This window comes from Falco peregrinus, chromosome 5, assembly GCF_023634155.1.
Source record: "Falco peregrinus isolate bFalPer1 chromosome 5, bFalPer1.pri, whole genome shotgun sequence".
In the NCBI taxonomy this organism is placed as follows: Eukaryota; Metazoa; Chordata; class Aves; order Falconiformes; family Falconidae; genus Falco; species Falco peregrinus.
This window is the reverse complement of record NC_073725.1, coordinates 102,083,644-102,097,778: the sequence shown is the minus strand read 5'-3', so window position 1 is coordinate 102,097,778 and position 14,135 is coordinate 102,083,644. Positions and strand designations below refer to the sequence as shown.

General features: G+C 47.4%; 1 protein-coding gene across 4 annotated transcripts in view; it reads right to left on the bottom strand.

Annotated features, from left to right (window-relative positions):
* GRIP2 (glutamate receptor interacting protein 2) overlaps positions 1 to 14,135 on the bottom strand; it is a 285,038-nt gene that overhangs the window by 35,519 nt on the left and 235,384 nt on the right. For all 4 annotated transcript variants that reach the window (XM_027793920.2, XM_005229990.4, XM_055806301.1 and 1 more), the window contains exons 8-12: positions 11,279 to 11,426; positions 10,410 to 10,579; positions 6,331 to 6,456; positions 5,267 to 5,419; positions 4,845 to 5,031 (exon numbers count right to left, since the gene is read on the bottom strand). In XM_027793920.2, the coding sequence (XP_027649721.2) occupies positions 4,845 to 5,031; positions 5,267 to 5,419; positions 6,331 to 6,456; positions 10,410 to 10,579; positions 11,279 to 11,426 (784 nt within the window). The remainder of the gene's footprint in view (positions 1 to 4,844; positions 5,032 to 5,266; positions 5,420 to 6,330; positions 6,457 to 10,409; positions 10,580 to 11,278; positions 11,427 to 14,135) is intronic.

Sequence of the window (14,135 nt, the reverse complement as noted above, 5' to 3'; positions counted from 1 at the left end):
GCAATGCCAGCAAAACAATCCTCCAAATTATCCCTCACAGCTAATTTGAGCTGAACCATGGCTCTACAAAATCAGGAGTGTAGTCTTCCCTGTGACTGGCCATGGGCAATGGCTTATCTTCCTTCTCCTCCATACCCTTCGTCAGTTGTTCACTATCACTGCATCTTTTCAGATTTTTCACACGTCACCCCTCTGTAAGGCTGTCCACTTGAGCAGAGCTTGGGAAAACCTCCTTCATTCATCATTAATGCAAGCTACAGAGTGGTGTCCAAAGTAAGTTGTGGGTTATGGGAATAAGTTTGAGGTTCACCTCAACATTTGCAGTGATTTTACCACAAACGTTTCCCAGAAGGCATCAGTATCCTGTTTTGAGCCTCCTCCAGAGAATCTTTATTCCTTTCCTGTTTAATGATCAAGCACATTCTTCACCCTCTCTTTTCTAGTTGTCTGCTTCCACTGATACTTCACAGAAGACAGCTTGTTTTTTCTGATCCTTCCAGCCACTCTTCATCACTCACACCCAACTCAATTGTAAGAAAACATGGTACCACAGCTTCAAGGCACATGAAGACGACACCAAAGGCAATGGCCACTGGCTGTATTATTCACCTCCAAGCAACAGGGCGTATATGAAATGCCAGGTTATCAAGAAAAAATACACACATCAAAATTCAAGAAAAATGGACCAGCACAACAGTTTTTGCTGGTGGCCCATCAAAAGCTGAGATAAAAGTAAGTTTGGAGAGAGCCTAGAGAGGTTATTTTACTGGTAAGAAGGTATTAAGCTTGCAGTATATTTGTACTGCTGCCTGCGTTCATGCCATCCATGGAAAAACGCGGGCTATTTTATGAGATGTAAATTCAGAACGGTTTGTTCAAGGAGACTGGGATTAGGACAGACAACTCCATGGTGTACAAACGAACCTGCCCTTGCAAATAAATTCCATCATGTTGAACTGCAGCCCTTTACTGGACTTGTGGCCATGCAGCCACATAGACACACTTGGAAATAACAGCTTATAAATATGGAGATGCCAAGGAGTACAACAGAGATGCCTCCTCCAGCACCAAGAGCTCTCTTCCTATGGCCATAATGCACCTTTCAGAAAGGAGGTATCCACATCTGCATCCCACAGACATCACTGTCATTTCAAGGTCACACAAGGACACGATTTTGGCACCACTGTTTCAGTCACATGGGCTGGGAGATCATAGGATGCTTCTACCCAGCAACAAAGTAAACATTTGCCACCTTTCCCACCAGAGCTGCCTTCTCACAAAACAACTGTTCCTTGTGTTTCTTCACTCACGATACAATAGCTCTGTTAGGTCAGAAATTTTTATTTCTTTTACTATTAGTCTCAGTCAACCATGCTTGTTCAAGCCCTGGCCTTGCAGGTTTATAAAAGTTTGTGGACTGAAGCCGCAACCTTATGGCTCCCTCCATGAGTGCAAGGAGATCCGACGTGCCTTGTTAACCCTTCAGAATAATTCCAGAGACACCAGTTTCCAGCTGTCACGTGCCCGTGTGTTAGAGGAGCAGGGCCGAGGGAGCCAAGGGTCCTGCAGCCCTCTCCTTGGCTCTGCTGTGGGATCCTACATGAACCTTTTCAGACAGCTTTCCCAAGGAGAGAGCACTTGTCTCAGAGGTGCACAGCCCAAAGTGCACAGTGCAAAGTGCTTTGCGATCATGGGAGAAGTGCTTTAAAATCAGAAACAAGAGTATAGGCATCTCCTGGAGACAGCCCTATGATGTGTTGGAGTCCATGACGGGAATGAGTCTCCCTGGGGTTACAGAGATTTGCATTTTGTCATGACTCATTCCTCGGGCTCAAAGACAGCAACAGAGCAGTGGAGGTGTCTTGCTAGACACAGAGCAGCACATATTCAAGCCTTGGGCAGGATATGCACTGCAAATCTCACTCAGCAGCACCAGCACCTGCATGGTCAGTCCAGCTGTGGGGTGAGTGGTAGCAGCTGTGGTGATGGCCACATCACTGGCTGCAGAAACCAATCCATCATGCCCTTACATGCCCCCGAGTTGACCTGCACAGGTCAGACGTGCACATCTGTGTGTGTACGTACATCTGCATGTGCACACTGGTGGGTGGGTCCCAGCCCTCAAAAGATCAAAGCTTTGCTGACAGCTTCACCCAGCTGCTAAACTTTCCTTTTGCAAACCATTCATACTCAAAAGCCAGAAACATAATGATCAAACAACTGTGTCTGAGCAGAGATAGAAAACATGTAACTCAGCAGGAAGCATTGATTTTGGATACTGGGACAGAGAAGCCAGATACTCTCCCACTGCTGTCAATGACAGCTAGGGGAGGAAGGACACAAACACTGCGTGTTTTCAAGGCAGCCAAGAAAGGATGTCAGGCATCTTCCTATTCCACTCTCCCTGCTGATAATGGGATAAATCGCTGTTTCATTTGGAGCCCAAAGGCTTCATCTTGCACCCAGTAAACAAAACATCAGGCAAAAAGGGAGGTCTATTAGAGGCTATTGGCTGTAAAATGTATCACAAGTCAGGCAGGCGAGAGATTTTGCTTCAAATCACCTGCCACAAGCTAGAACGAAGCAGGTAATAACTGTGAGGCAGCCCAACCTCCCTGAAAAGAGGGTGATGCTGTCCTCCTCCCTGGTAGTACTCAAACTTGCTAGACACCCAAGGGGCAGCTCTTCCACAGCAAGCCAGACAGACAACGTGATTGTGGATCATGCACTTGTATACAACAGCACATTCAGGTTCACAGGTCTCACACAGGAGTGTGTAAACACGCAGGAGAGACCCAGGCTGCTAAGCCTGATCCCTGTATCCCTGTTTCTCAGCCTCTTTTGCAAAACCCGAAACTGCACGACAAGAAAGAGCATAGCCCAGGCTCAGCTGAGAGCCCAGCTTGGTAGAGGGGAGAAAAATGGCTCTAATATCTTGGGCTGCAGTTACAGCAGAACCTCACAAGGGCAGGGAATAAGGTGTCTAGGAAGGATGGAGCAAACAAGTTCTGTGGGACAGCAAGAAACAAAAAGCGAAATGAAAACATAAAACTGAGTTTTTCAAACTCTGCAAACCCAGTGCACTTATCACTTCAAGATGGGGAGAAAAGACAGTGCTTTCCTGCCAGCTAGGAAGAGCAGCATGGTCTAGGAAAAGAAGAAATACACCACAGAGATTTAATCCCCAAATCAAATCCAGGCTGCAAACGCAGAGGGGATTGCTCACTGGCGCCAGAAAGCAGCAGCCAGGAGAGCGTGAATCCTGCTGGGTGGGCAGCCGAGAGGGAGAGCAGTGTGTGTGACACATTAGAGCCAAGCAAGACTGCACTGCTAGTCTTTGCTTTCGCTCCAGGCTTGGCAAGATGATAAAGCAAAGCCAGGCAGATTTCAGCACATCTCTGTTGTCCCCTGGGACAGCAGGCCTTGCTGCTGCCTGATTTATAAAAGGAGTGTGGTGCCTTGCAATGTGAGCCAAGTTCACCCTGGTTAATAGAGGATAAAGAAAAAACCAAAACACCATCACCTTCATTTTTAAACCTTGTTTGGAAACAAACAAACAAACGGCATAAAAGCCTTTTGAAATTTCTCTTAACCTGCATCACTCAGGACAAATCTTTTTCCTGTGCCAGCCTCTTGTCCCTGTCCTCCTACAGGCCGCAAGTACCAGGCACTGATGCTCCACCTTGCCTCTGCACCAGCCACCTGGAGAAGCTATCACACACAGAGCTGCCTGCACCGCAAGGACTTGCATTTCCTTTTGCAGTCACTTTCCCTGCCGTACGACTGCCCAGTGTGCTGTTTTCCCAGGCTGGCTTGGGGACACCAAACCATTAGCAGATGTTGATGGAGCCCTTGGAGGCTTCTCCCCCCAAGGAAGGGTCTGCAGCAGGCACTGAGCACCAGGACAGAGCACCAGTGGAACTCACAAGTGGGAAGAGAAACCAGCACAGGGGCACAAGTGCCAGCTTGGTCACCTCTCATTATCTCATCTGCCTGACAAAACCAGCTCTCCTTTCCACCCCACAAGAGCACAAGCCACGCTGGGATCTGGTGTGTTCAGTAGGAAAAGCTTTGCTACAGGGCACCTACACTGCAGTGCGCAGGCACTCAAGCAGACTTTAAATCCAGCCAGCAAGGGTACTGGGAAAAGTTTAGCCAGAGCAGCCAGAGCTCCTGAGCTGAGGCTCAGCCGCTGGAGGAGTCATTGCTCCCACTACCCCCTGAGGATGATGCAGCAGTTAATGCTGCTCCTCCATTCTGCTCTTTTCCCAGTACTGCAGAGCCAAAAGCTCAATGCAGCACCCACCTGCTTCTCAACCACAGCTCTTCTCTGCAAAGCCCTGGATTTAAGGCCAATTTATATGGCTGGGCTCTGGCACAATTAAACCAGGCAGAAAACACTTTGCTGGGCCCACTTGTTTATATCTTTCTCCTTCCTGCATCCAGATAAAAGCTTTATCTTTCAAAGTGAAAGAGGAAAAAAAAAAACAACCAAAAAAACCAACAAAACAAAACAAACAAAACCAAAAACAAACAAACAAAAAAAAACCCAACAGAAAAAGGAATGGGAATGGCACTCTCACACAGACACACACTCCCTTCCTCCTCCTCCTCCCAGAACAGCCGCAGCCTGGTGCCAAGACGTTCACCTGGGATGCGAGGGAGGCCGCGGTCAGCCGACGAGTGCAGAAATGGCAGTGACAGTAAACCATGCCCAGTGAAGAATGGGAGATATTACAAGGATGATAGTAAATATCTAAATGAGCCTCTGAGGAGAGAAAACAAACCAAACCATGAAATGTTCAGCAGCAGCACCATCAGCATCCAAGGGCATGGTCTCTAACCTCTCTGCCGGGCTGTCAGGCTCAATAAAACGGACGAGAGGGGGGGAAGACAGGGTTTCGGTAGCAAAGATGCCTCCCTGGAGCTGAAGTCCGAAGCCATTCAAAGGGTCTCCCCTGAGCACCACCTCTGTCGTCTCCGTGTGGACTATCTGCCCGCCAGGACCCACCGTGCTGGAGGCCAGTGACACTGAGAGGAGGAGAGAGGCAGAAGGTCAGGGTAGCCATGGTCAACATAGCAGATCTGGTCACAGACCCTGGTCTGGCAGTGGTGGGGACAGTGACTGAGGATGAGGGGGACACTGACAGTGCTGAGATGAGTGGTTCTACCCCAGCTAACAGTCAACTTATTGTTGGAAAGCAAGGACAGCAAGGCAAGCATGCATGCCCTGTCCAACCCAGCCCCTGCCCACTGTCACTCTTACGTGAGCTCTTGTGCTCCTTCTTCTTCTGCCTCCTCCTCAGCATGGTGGTGCGGGGGCTCATGGGGTGGGAGCTGCGAGGTAGCGTGTTCGAGTTCTGGCAGGGGAAGCCCTGTGCGTTCATGGTGGGAGACGAGAAGTTGGCAGCCACCAGAGCTGGCGAAATACAGAGTATGTTAAGGATGTGCACAGAGAAGCGTAGCACTGGGTTCACCTAACAGGTGTTCATCAAGCACCTAATGGGTTCAGACTAGCTCCCTCTGCACAGCTCCAGGGCTCAAGACAGGGGGAGAACCTTCCTGTGCTTGCAGCTCCAGGAGAGCTGTGGGAGTGGGCTTGGATTCCAGAAGGAATGCATGACTCTCTGGCATGCAGTGACTCCAGTGACTGGGCTGCCTGTCACTGCAGCATCCAGGCCACCAGAAGAGAAATGCATCATGGATGCAGGGCAGCCATCAGCAGGTTGGCAAGATGGACTAATGCACCTTAAATACATACAAAGAGAAACCACAGCTTGAACTTGAGCTGCTGGGTAACTGGGCTGCCGTGTTTGATTCCCACAGTTCGGACACAGTGCAACAGTTCCTCCTCCTTATCTTACTGCCCTAAGGCAAGAAACCAGGGGCTGCACAGACCCTAATTCCTGCAAGAGGTGGGTTTACAGATTTTTGGAGCAGCCATAATCTTGCCGCTAGCTTGCTGTGCAGCACCTGGGATGAGCAGGATGCATTGCCATATCACATTCCTACACATCACCCGAGGCACCCTCCTTGTCCCACAGCTGTACATTTTTGCTGTATGAAAACAGGCACCGGGGTGTGGGGTTAGAGGATGGGACCGCGGGTCTGCCCAGCACACTGTTCTCATCGCAGGTACCAGATGTGTGTGTGCTGGGCTGCAGATCCTGATTCTGTACCTCAGCACCGGACCTGTGGAAACAGGCCCAGGCAACCAAGAGGGAAACGAGTGACAAGCCAGGCTATGGAGTTGCACGTTAAGAAAGTGGAGGGGGCACAACATGAGCGAACACATGCATGGATGGGGGCAATGCCACGCGCTGAGCTTACATTTGCAGTAATCCTGTCCAGACGTCTGGTTCCAAGTGGGTGTCTTGCAGTGCCCAGGGTGGTGGGTGTGACAGTAGTTGACACAGGGGTCCCAGCAGTGGTGGTGGTCACTCTTCTGCACCTTGACTGATGGCACCCAAGGGAGAAGAAATCACCATAGGCAGGGAGGAGAAGTGAGAGGAAGAAGAAATAAGAAGCATAAGCCAGGAGATTGTAGAAAAGAGCCTCATACTGGCTTCAAACAACTCAGGACGCAACCACAGTGCATCAAGCACCAGCAGCGAAGATGCATTCCCACATAACCACATGACATTCGACGCAAAGTGGCAGAAATCCACCCTTTCCCCATAAAACTGCTGCATCCTGAGCCAATGGCCTGACTAAACCATGCTGGCAGTGCATAGACGTCATTATCATTTGCAGTCTGTTGTGTGACGTCCAGAAGCTCCATCCAGCCACAGGTTTACTGCAGTGGCCATCAGTGTTATCTGGCAGTACTGGGGAAACCTCCTTGTGCTGTTTCCCACCTTGCTGCTGGAGCTGCCCTCCCGTGAACAAGGCTCAATGCCTTCCACAGACGCCCAGGACTGCTTTGAGCACTGTGCTTGGCTTCAGTGTTTGGATGTTCAGTGGCTGCTCCCAGCCGGGAATGCACATATGGATGAAAGAGAGAAGTAGCAGAGAGCTGCCTCCAGCTCACCAAACAAAAGAGATTGTACACACTGCTCCTTAAATGCAGTTAGGGAGGCCCACCGACACAGGAAAAGATGCCAATGCTGTGGCAAACAGTAAATGATGGCACCAACGTGGCAGACTTTGTTCAAGGGCACACAACTGCTTTAGCTTCAACCCTAACCCCAGTCCAGCATGTGTTGACAGAAATCTGTTGCAGTGTGACATCCATCATCTGGAAATCCCTTAAAGTCATGATGGTACAAGTCTCCTCTGAAGTGCCTCAAACACCCCGGCAGGCACAGGTCCCTCCTCTGTTCTCGCTGATGCTCCTTTTGCCCTTGGGCAACACAGGGTCAGTTTGCTTTTCCTTGCCAACTGGGTTTTCTCTCATGAATCTCTGCACCATGCTGTCTGGATCTATTTTCTTCTGAGAGGAATCATTAGCTAACAAGCAAGATCGCAAGGATCTGGTTTATTCAGCTAAGTATGCCCACAGCAGAGCATCACTGCAGCCATGAGTTATCCCAGAGCTCTTAACCTCACAGCCACTTGCACTGACTGGCAATCACCTTCCCAGGATGAAAACTCCTCCAGGCTCTGTGTCCTCCAAGCAGGCAGAAATGCCACCAGTGCTGGGACTACCAGAGCTTTCTGAGGGTGCAAACCTGGGACAGGGACTCAGTTTATTTAGCGGATCCACCCAGAGATCTCATTTAAAGGTCATCTGCTAGTGCCTGTAACAGTGGAAATCCATTTTGTGTGCATGCATCACAGGCATCAAATCGTTTAGATCAGGTTTTCCAACCAATACAGTGATGATATTTAGTCTTCACTACATATTTACTAAGTTTAGTACTCGGTCTATCAAGCTCTTAAAAATACACTTCCAGCTCCAGGCTTTCTGTATTGTGGATTCAAAAGTAAATTCAGAGCCAGGCAGCTTTTAAAAACAAAAATCAAATTAATAAATGTAGCTATATCTAGACAAAAAGGAAAGTTGTTAATAAAATTAAGCACTTGGAACATGAGGGACAGAGCTTATGGGCATATATACAAAATCATTTAATCCATTTATAGTAATTAAAATTTTTCCCAATTTGTCTACAAATTCTTAGCTCATATCTGACAACAGAAAAAAGTGCCTTTGAAACTGAGCTGTCAGTGCACTGGGGAAGAGAAGAGAATTTGGACAATTTTGTGATAAAACCCTACAACCACCTTCCCCAAGCTTTCACACATCATCCCTGCCTGAGGAAACCCATCCATCCCAGCACCGCTCCTGGGCACCATCTGCTCCTGTTGATCCTGTGAGTAGAGTGTAATCCTCCCACAAACTCTCCAAATGCCCCCAGAGCCACAGAGAAAGCAAAGTCAGTTTGACAAATCCCGTGCTTCAGCATTAGAACATATTTTTGCATGGTCACTGGAGCTTCAGATCCCTCTCCACTTCCTCAGTAATGGGATTTTGATTGCACAAGAAGCCACTTTTAAAAAACATCATGACGAGCTCCGTGCAGGCACACACTGGAAGGACTTAGGTAATGCAAGTGGCTGAACAGGGATGCGTCTGTGTGGTCTCCTCAGTTGCTTTCCCCAGGCTTCACGCTCTCGCCAACCATGACAGTTTGCTTTTGCATGGCCTATTTTTTCTTACTGCCCCTGTTTATTTCCCCAAACTCAGAAAAAGCAGCCTGTGGAGTTGGCACTTGCAATGCAGAGCAGAAAGAAGTGCCTCTCACAAGTCCAAATGCAGTTTGTCAACTCTGGTGCGGTTCCTCGGCTGCTCACCATGCGCTGCATGGTGCCACGGCTGGTTACACCACTGAGGAGCACTGCTTTGTGAGCTGCTCCTCTTGGCCCCAGTGCTCTCCTTCCTGCCTCTACCACCTCCATCAGCACCAGTGACGGTTCAAGCCCAAGCACTGGTCTCCAGCCGCATACCTCTGCCATTTAACAGCCACGTGGATAAACAGCATCCTTCCGTATGATCCCTCATGTGTTAAAAAAGCTGAAACACATGTGGGAACAACTATTATATCCCTTATTTTTCATATTTATGTGTTACAATTATTGTTCCAAGTGTGTTCTGTATTTCTGCCACAGCAAACTGATCTAAGTATTGGGGGTTTGGGTAAAAAGGCTCTGAATGCATCTAGCTGTCCTTCCACAGATCCTCCTTCTCCTGAGCTGCTACTGAATGCATATATTCTGAAAGAAGATTAGAACCAGGGGACTATTGGAAGGAGGAGAATAGTTTATTTTTACAGCCACTGAAAAAGGATTATAGCTTTCCATTTTTTCTTGGGCACAAAGGTCAAGTCATCCATCCCCTTTTGTTAAACTGCTTTAATTCTGCACAAATTGGACTGGACATGTAAGAGATTTATTTCTAGACACAGAGATCTTAATAGATTTTATGTTTCACTGCATCATGTTAAAGAAAACAACACAGATATTTTCTTCCTTTCCCCAAACTGTCCTAGAAGATAATGGAAAGAAGAGCTGTTTCCAGGGCTACTGTGCACCAATATCATTCCCAAGAGACAGGTGTTTGAAAATGGTTGCAAAGGGGACTGGTACAGAACAGTTAGGCCTCAAACACCTGAATTACAAGACCACTAGTACAGAGTGTAACAAAACCACAGGCAAGAGTTGTAACAAATCTAGTAGTACTGAGGCTATGTTCACAATAGATTTTATATGAGAGCCAGAGTCAGCCTCTTACATGGAAGGAGAAACTAAAGGTGGGCAACAAGGATGCTGACCAGGGTGAATTCCTAACGACATTTACAGGCATTTTGAGCTTGACCTCTCTGGAGCCAGAGTTTTTTCCCCTTGTATTTCTTTGGTAGGGGTGGTGGAAAGCAGCAGCTACAGATGCATTCACTCTACCCCTCGCTGCTCAGACACAGTTGCCATTCAAAACAGGCTGGTCTGGAAGATGAACACTTATGTTACAGTTTTGTTTCCTAAGGAAGTCCAGCAAAACCCTGTCTAGCTGCTGACATGTCCTTTATAAAGCCTTACCAGGCATCAGCAAATGAAAACTGAGCTCGGAAATACATTTGCCAGCACCAAGGTTGTTTTCCTCCCTCTCCATTAAAGTCTCTTATCCGAGGTACTAAGGAAGTGGCTTGCACAGCACTCAGCGCTGCAAAACCCTGGGATTCCCAACTCCAATTTCCCCATTCAAGCACAGATGTTACCTTTTTTTCCTATTCACATCCTTGAAGAACGTAATCTAATCACATGCATTTCATCAAAACATCACTTTCCCCCCCCACCCCCCTCCACAGATGTCTCTCTCTGGAGTCTGTTGCCAGCATTCAAAAGCAGCAAGAACCCCAGTAGGGACCTCAAGTGAGTTTTAAGGGCGATGAACAGTGTTTGTACAGAGAACACACCTGTTTCTGGAGGCTTCAAAGGCAGCCTGCTTTGGTGAACAGGTAGTATCTCTAGCTTGACATTTTCTGAAGTGGCAGCTAAAAGCTGAGTTGCCTCTAGTAAGGAGCAGTGCTCTGTGCTTGTGCCATCGATGGAGAGAATATGGTCGCCAACATGCAATGCGCCACACCTGCAAAGGGAACAGCAAGAGAGGTAATTATACACATGGCTCAAATCCACGTCCTTACAGTTGGGAGCAGACACATACAAAATTATTGTGTGAACTTGTGTGAATTTTGGTCATATCATTTCTTTACTTCTAATTTGAACATTAGGTTCAAAGTGCTGCCCAAAACACCAACTAAGATGGTTCATGCTTAAGTTAGTGCTGCTGATGGCTTGGGAAAGATCTTTTAACTTTTTTCTAGTGCCCACTCATAGCTAGTCTGGATGGCTGAGGGCTCACCCAGCAGCGTAGTTAAATCCTACATGCCAGCAGTTAGCTCAGCAACACAGCTAACCACAGCTAGGGCTGCATAACAGTCTGCCTTTCTGCCTCTCCATGTAAAGGGTGACTAGCTGACTTTGCCCATTATGAAAGGGCTCTAGCCAGAAGTTCCCAGAATAGGTTTTTGCCATTCCGCAGCTCCAGGACAGTCAGATCTGAGGTTTTTAAAACAAAGCTCAGCTTTCACATGCATTGAGTTACATTCATTCCCAGTGAGGAGTGTCCACTGGTCAGATATTTTTAGCACACTTAGTGCTAAGAACATGTGGACATGGCCATTTCAAGGCGAGGCGGGGAAGAATGGTATATAACTAACCAGGGGACAAAAAAGCAGTGGAGAAAGGAAAAACAGAGCTAGGAGCAGCCTCTTCAGATCTGTACCTGTCCACCACGCTGGCTGGCTTGATCTTGTCGATGACTATGACCTGCTTGTTCCGGTGCATGGTTGTCGTCAGTGTGATTCCTAGCGTAGACCCCGGAGTCTTTGCTATTTCAACTAATAAAGGACCTGATGCATTTGCTACAGTGTCTGCAAAACAAGAGAGCATCTGAAGACACTTCTCATACAGCCTTTTCCATTCCTAAATGCAGGGAATTGGCCAATAGTGCTGACTTGCCACGTGTATCAGCAAACCTGTAGTTTGGACATCCTATACTCTGTATCACATGGCAATTTAACAAAGTAGTAAACTCCAGAAGCAAAATTGTTTCTGCACAAAATATATATGATAATGAAGTGAAGAGATATTACAACAATTCACTCATAGAAACAAACCCCCTGCCTCTTTTCTTGGGGTTAAATAGCAAGATCAAAGAACAGATCGCCCAAAGGCTGTGCAGCAGTGACATCAATGGTATTAAAAGCACCAAAAAAAAGGAAGATCAGAAGGACATCACTGTTATAGACTTCTTCCCAAACAAACAAAAAAGACACAAAGAAACAGGACCCCACTTTCTGAAGTACTCAGGAATCTTGTGTGCTGATGACCAGCACACAAGTCAGTCAACACCTGTGTGCTTCAGCACCAGCTTAGAAATACAGCCTCAGCTGCTCACTTCTGCTCCACCGGCGCGAGCGGGGGAGCAGAGACGCAGCGCTACCTACCCGCATGCTTACGAAAGCCTCCCCTCTCCCATCAGACAATACAGGGGTAACTCACATTTAAAAGATGCATTTCTGCAATAAGCTTAATAGATACTGTGAGATGATGAAGCTCCTACAAAATTGCACCTGTTAGCATAAGCCTGCGCTATACTTACTCACCTCTTCTGAGGAAGGGGAAGAAAAAAAGAAAGCCTGTATCTCTGGCTAATTAGACAGAAATTCCCTCCACCTCCATTACACACATTTGCTTCCAGATTACCTAAAGCCATCAAAGAGGCTGGATTCACTAATGTGTTATCACCACCAGACATCCAACAACCAGCACCCCATGTGTAGTTTGACCCCTCCCAAAAAAACCCACTTAATGGAAACCCAGTCATTCACTTTGAAGGAAAAGCCAGCAGAGCCCTCTGAGAGCTTGATGCTTCCTTAGCCCTTATTTATTCATAATAAGGCTTTTCTCTTCCAAAGCTATGCTCCACTAAAAATGCTGCTGCCACGCTCCAAAACTTGATGTGTGTCTTGTTCTTGCTCTCTGATAAACAGGAGCATTAATGCAGATTGCAGAAGCTAAGCCACAGCAAAGTCTCTCCTGAGATCTGTTGAAGATGCTGAGTCTCTGGAGACAGAAATTTCACTTGGAAACTTCCCCTGGAGATCCGCCAGGGGATGTTCAGGCTCCAGTCTACTCACAGTGCCCTTTTTCTGGGGGAGGAAGGAGGAGGAATGAGCCATGTTAAAGGTTATGCAGGCTTCAAATAAAACATTTTCTGTTCTCTGCTGAAAAGGACCACTGGGGAGATCCGCAGGCCTTGGCAAAAAGCTCAGTCCCAGTTTAATCAAAAGGTGCACAAAGCATCCAGCTAAACCCAGCAGAAGGTGCACTTAAGCCTTTGTTAGCAGAGGAAGCACCAAGAGACTGAGGATCTCTTTCCAAAAGCAAACATCAGCTATATGTTGGTTTTGCAGCCTGTGTGTGTCCAGCACATATCCTCTGAAGAGGGACACAGACCAATATTCCTCCAGCTGAAGGGAAGGCGATAGGGAAAAAAATAATGAAAAGCACTTGCTGCAGCAGTAGACCATTCTTTGCAAGGAAAATGCCTACTCCTCTCGGTTTTACTCAGCATCCAAGCTTCTTGGCTTTGCCCAGTGTTTCCCAGGGAAATCTCAACGTAATGGTGAGTGAGCTTTTGGTACCTATTCCCATGCCAGGACCTAGGTTATCAGTAAGACTGTAGGAAATCAGTCCTGCCTCCAGCCCATGGTCCCTCCTCCCACCACACACAGCATGGACCACCCCACCGTCCTTTTTAATTCTCATCTCCAGTCGCATAGATGACTACTGCTCCAAATCCATTTTATAGAGGCATTTGTTGAGGAAATACCAGCCAAGCCTCTATTAATTATTCCAGGGAAAGATTTGGCTCAAATCAAAGGTCAGGAGTCTACAATTTAGCAATATTTGAGACGTGATTTACATGGGGCTATTACACCCAAGCTAATTTAAAAAGAAACACGCAGAGGCCAGGGCAGGCCACACAATAACCTCACTGCAGGGAGTCGATTGGTGTTGCTGCTCTGCGACTGTGAGGTGTTTCTGCACCATCACGTATGGCTGCAACCTGACCCAGCATCTGTGGAAAAGACATCCGCAGCTCTCCTGCATTTAACAGCAAATCTCACCTTGCTTAAAGCCAGACCTGTTCTCACAAGCCAAGAGAATCTAAGCCACTGTTCTGGAGGCTCAGCATCATTAGATATTCAACTCAAGTGCTGCTCAGCATGTACCACGGGCCAAAAATCACACTGCTGCAGAACAAGCATCACTGAGGCCAAAGACACCAAGTTTAATGTGGATACAGCAGCTTGCATCATTTCTCTAGAGTTTTGTTACCAAGGAACAGAAAAACCACCTATGTACATGCCGTCTTGCATGGCTGTGCAGATTTTTATGCAAGGGTTTGAAAGCGTTCTGCAAGCAATGAACTGTGCTTCCCAGAGGAGAATGGTACCATTTTACAGATTGGGAAACTGAAGCACAGCTGTCACACAACGGGTCCAAAAAAATACGTGCTTGTTTAGTGGATGGACAGACAGGGTCCAGAAGACCCACTGGACGAATCATGTTAC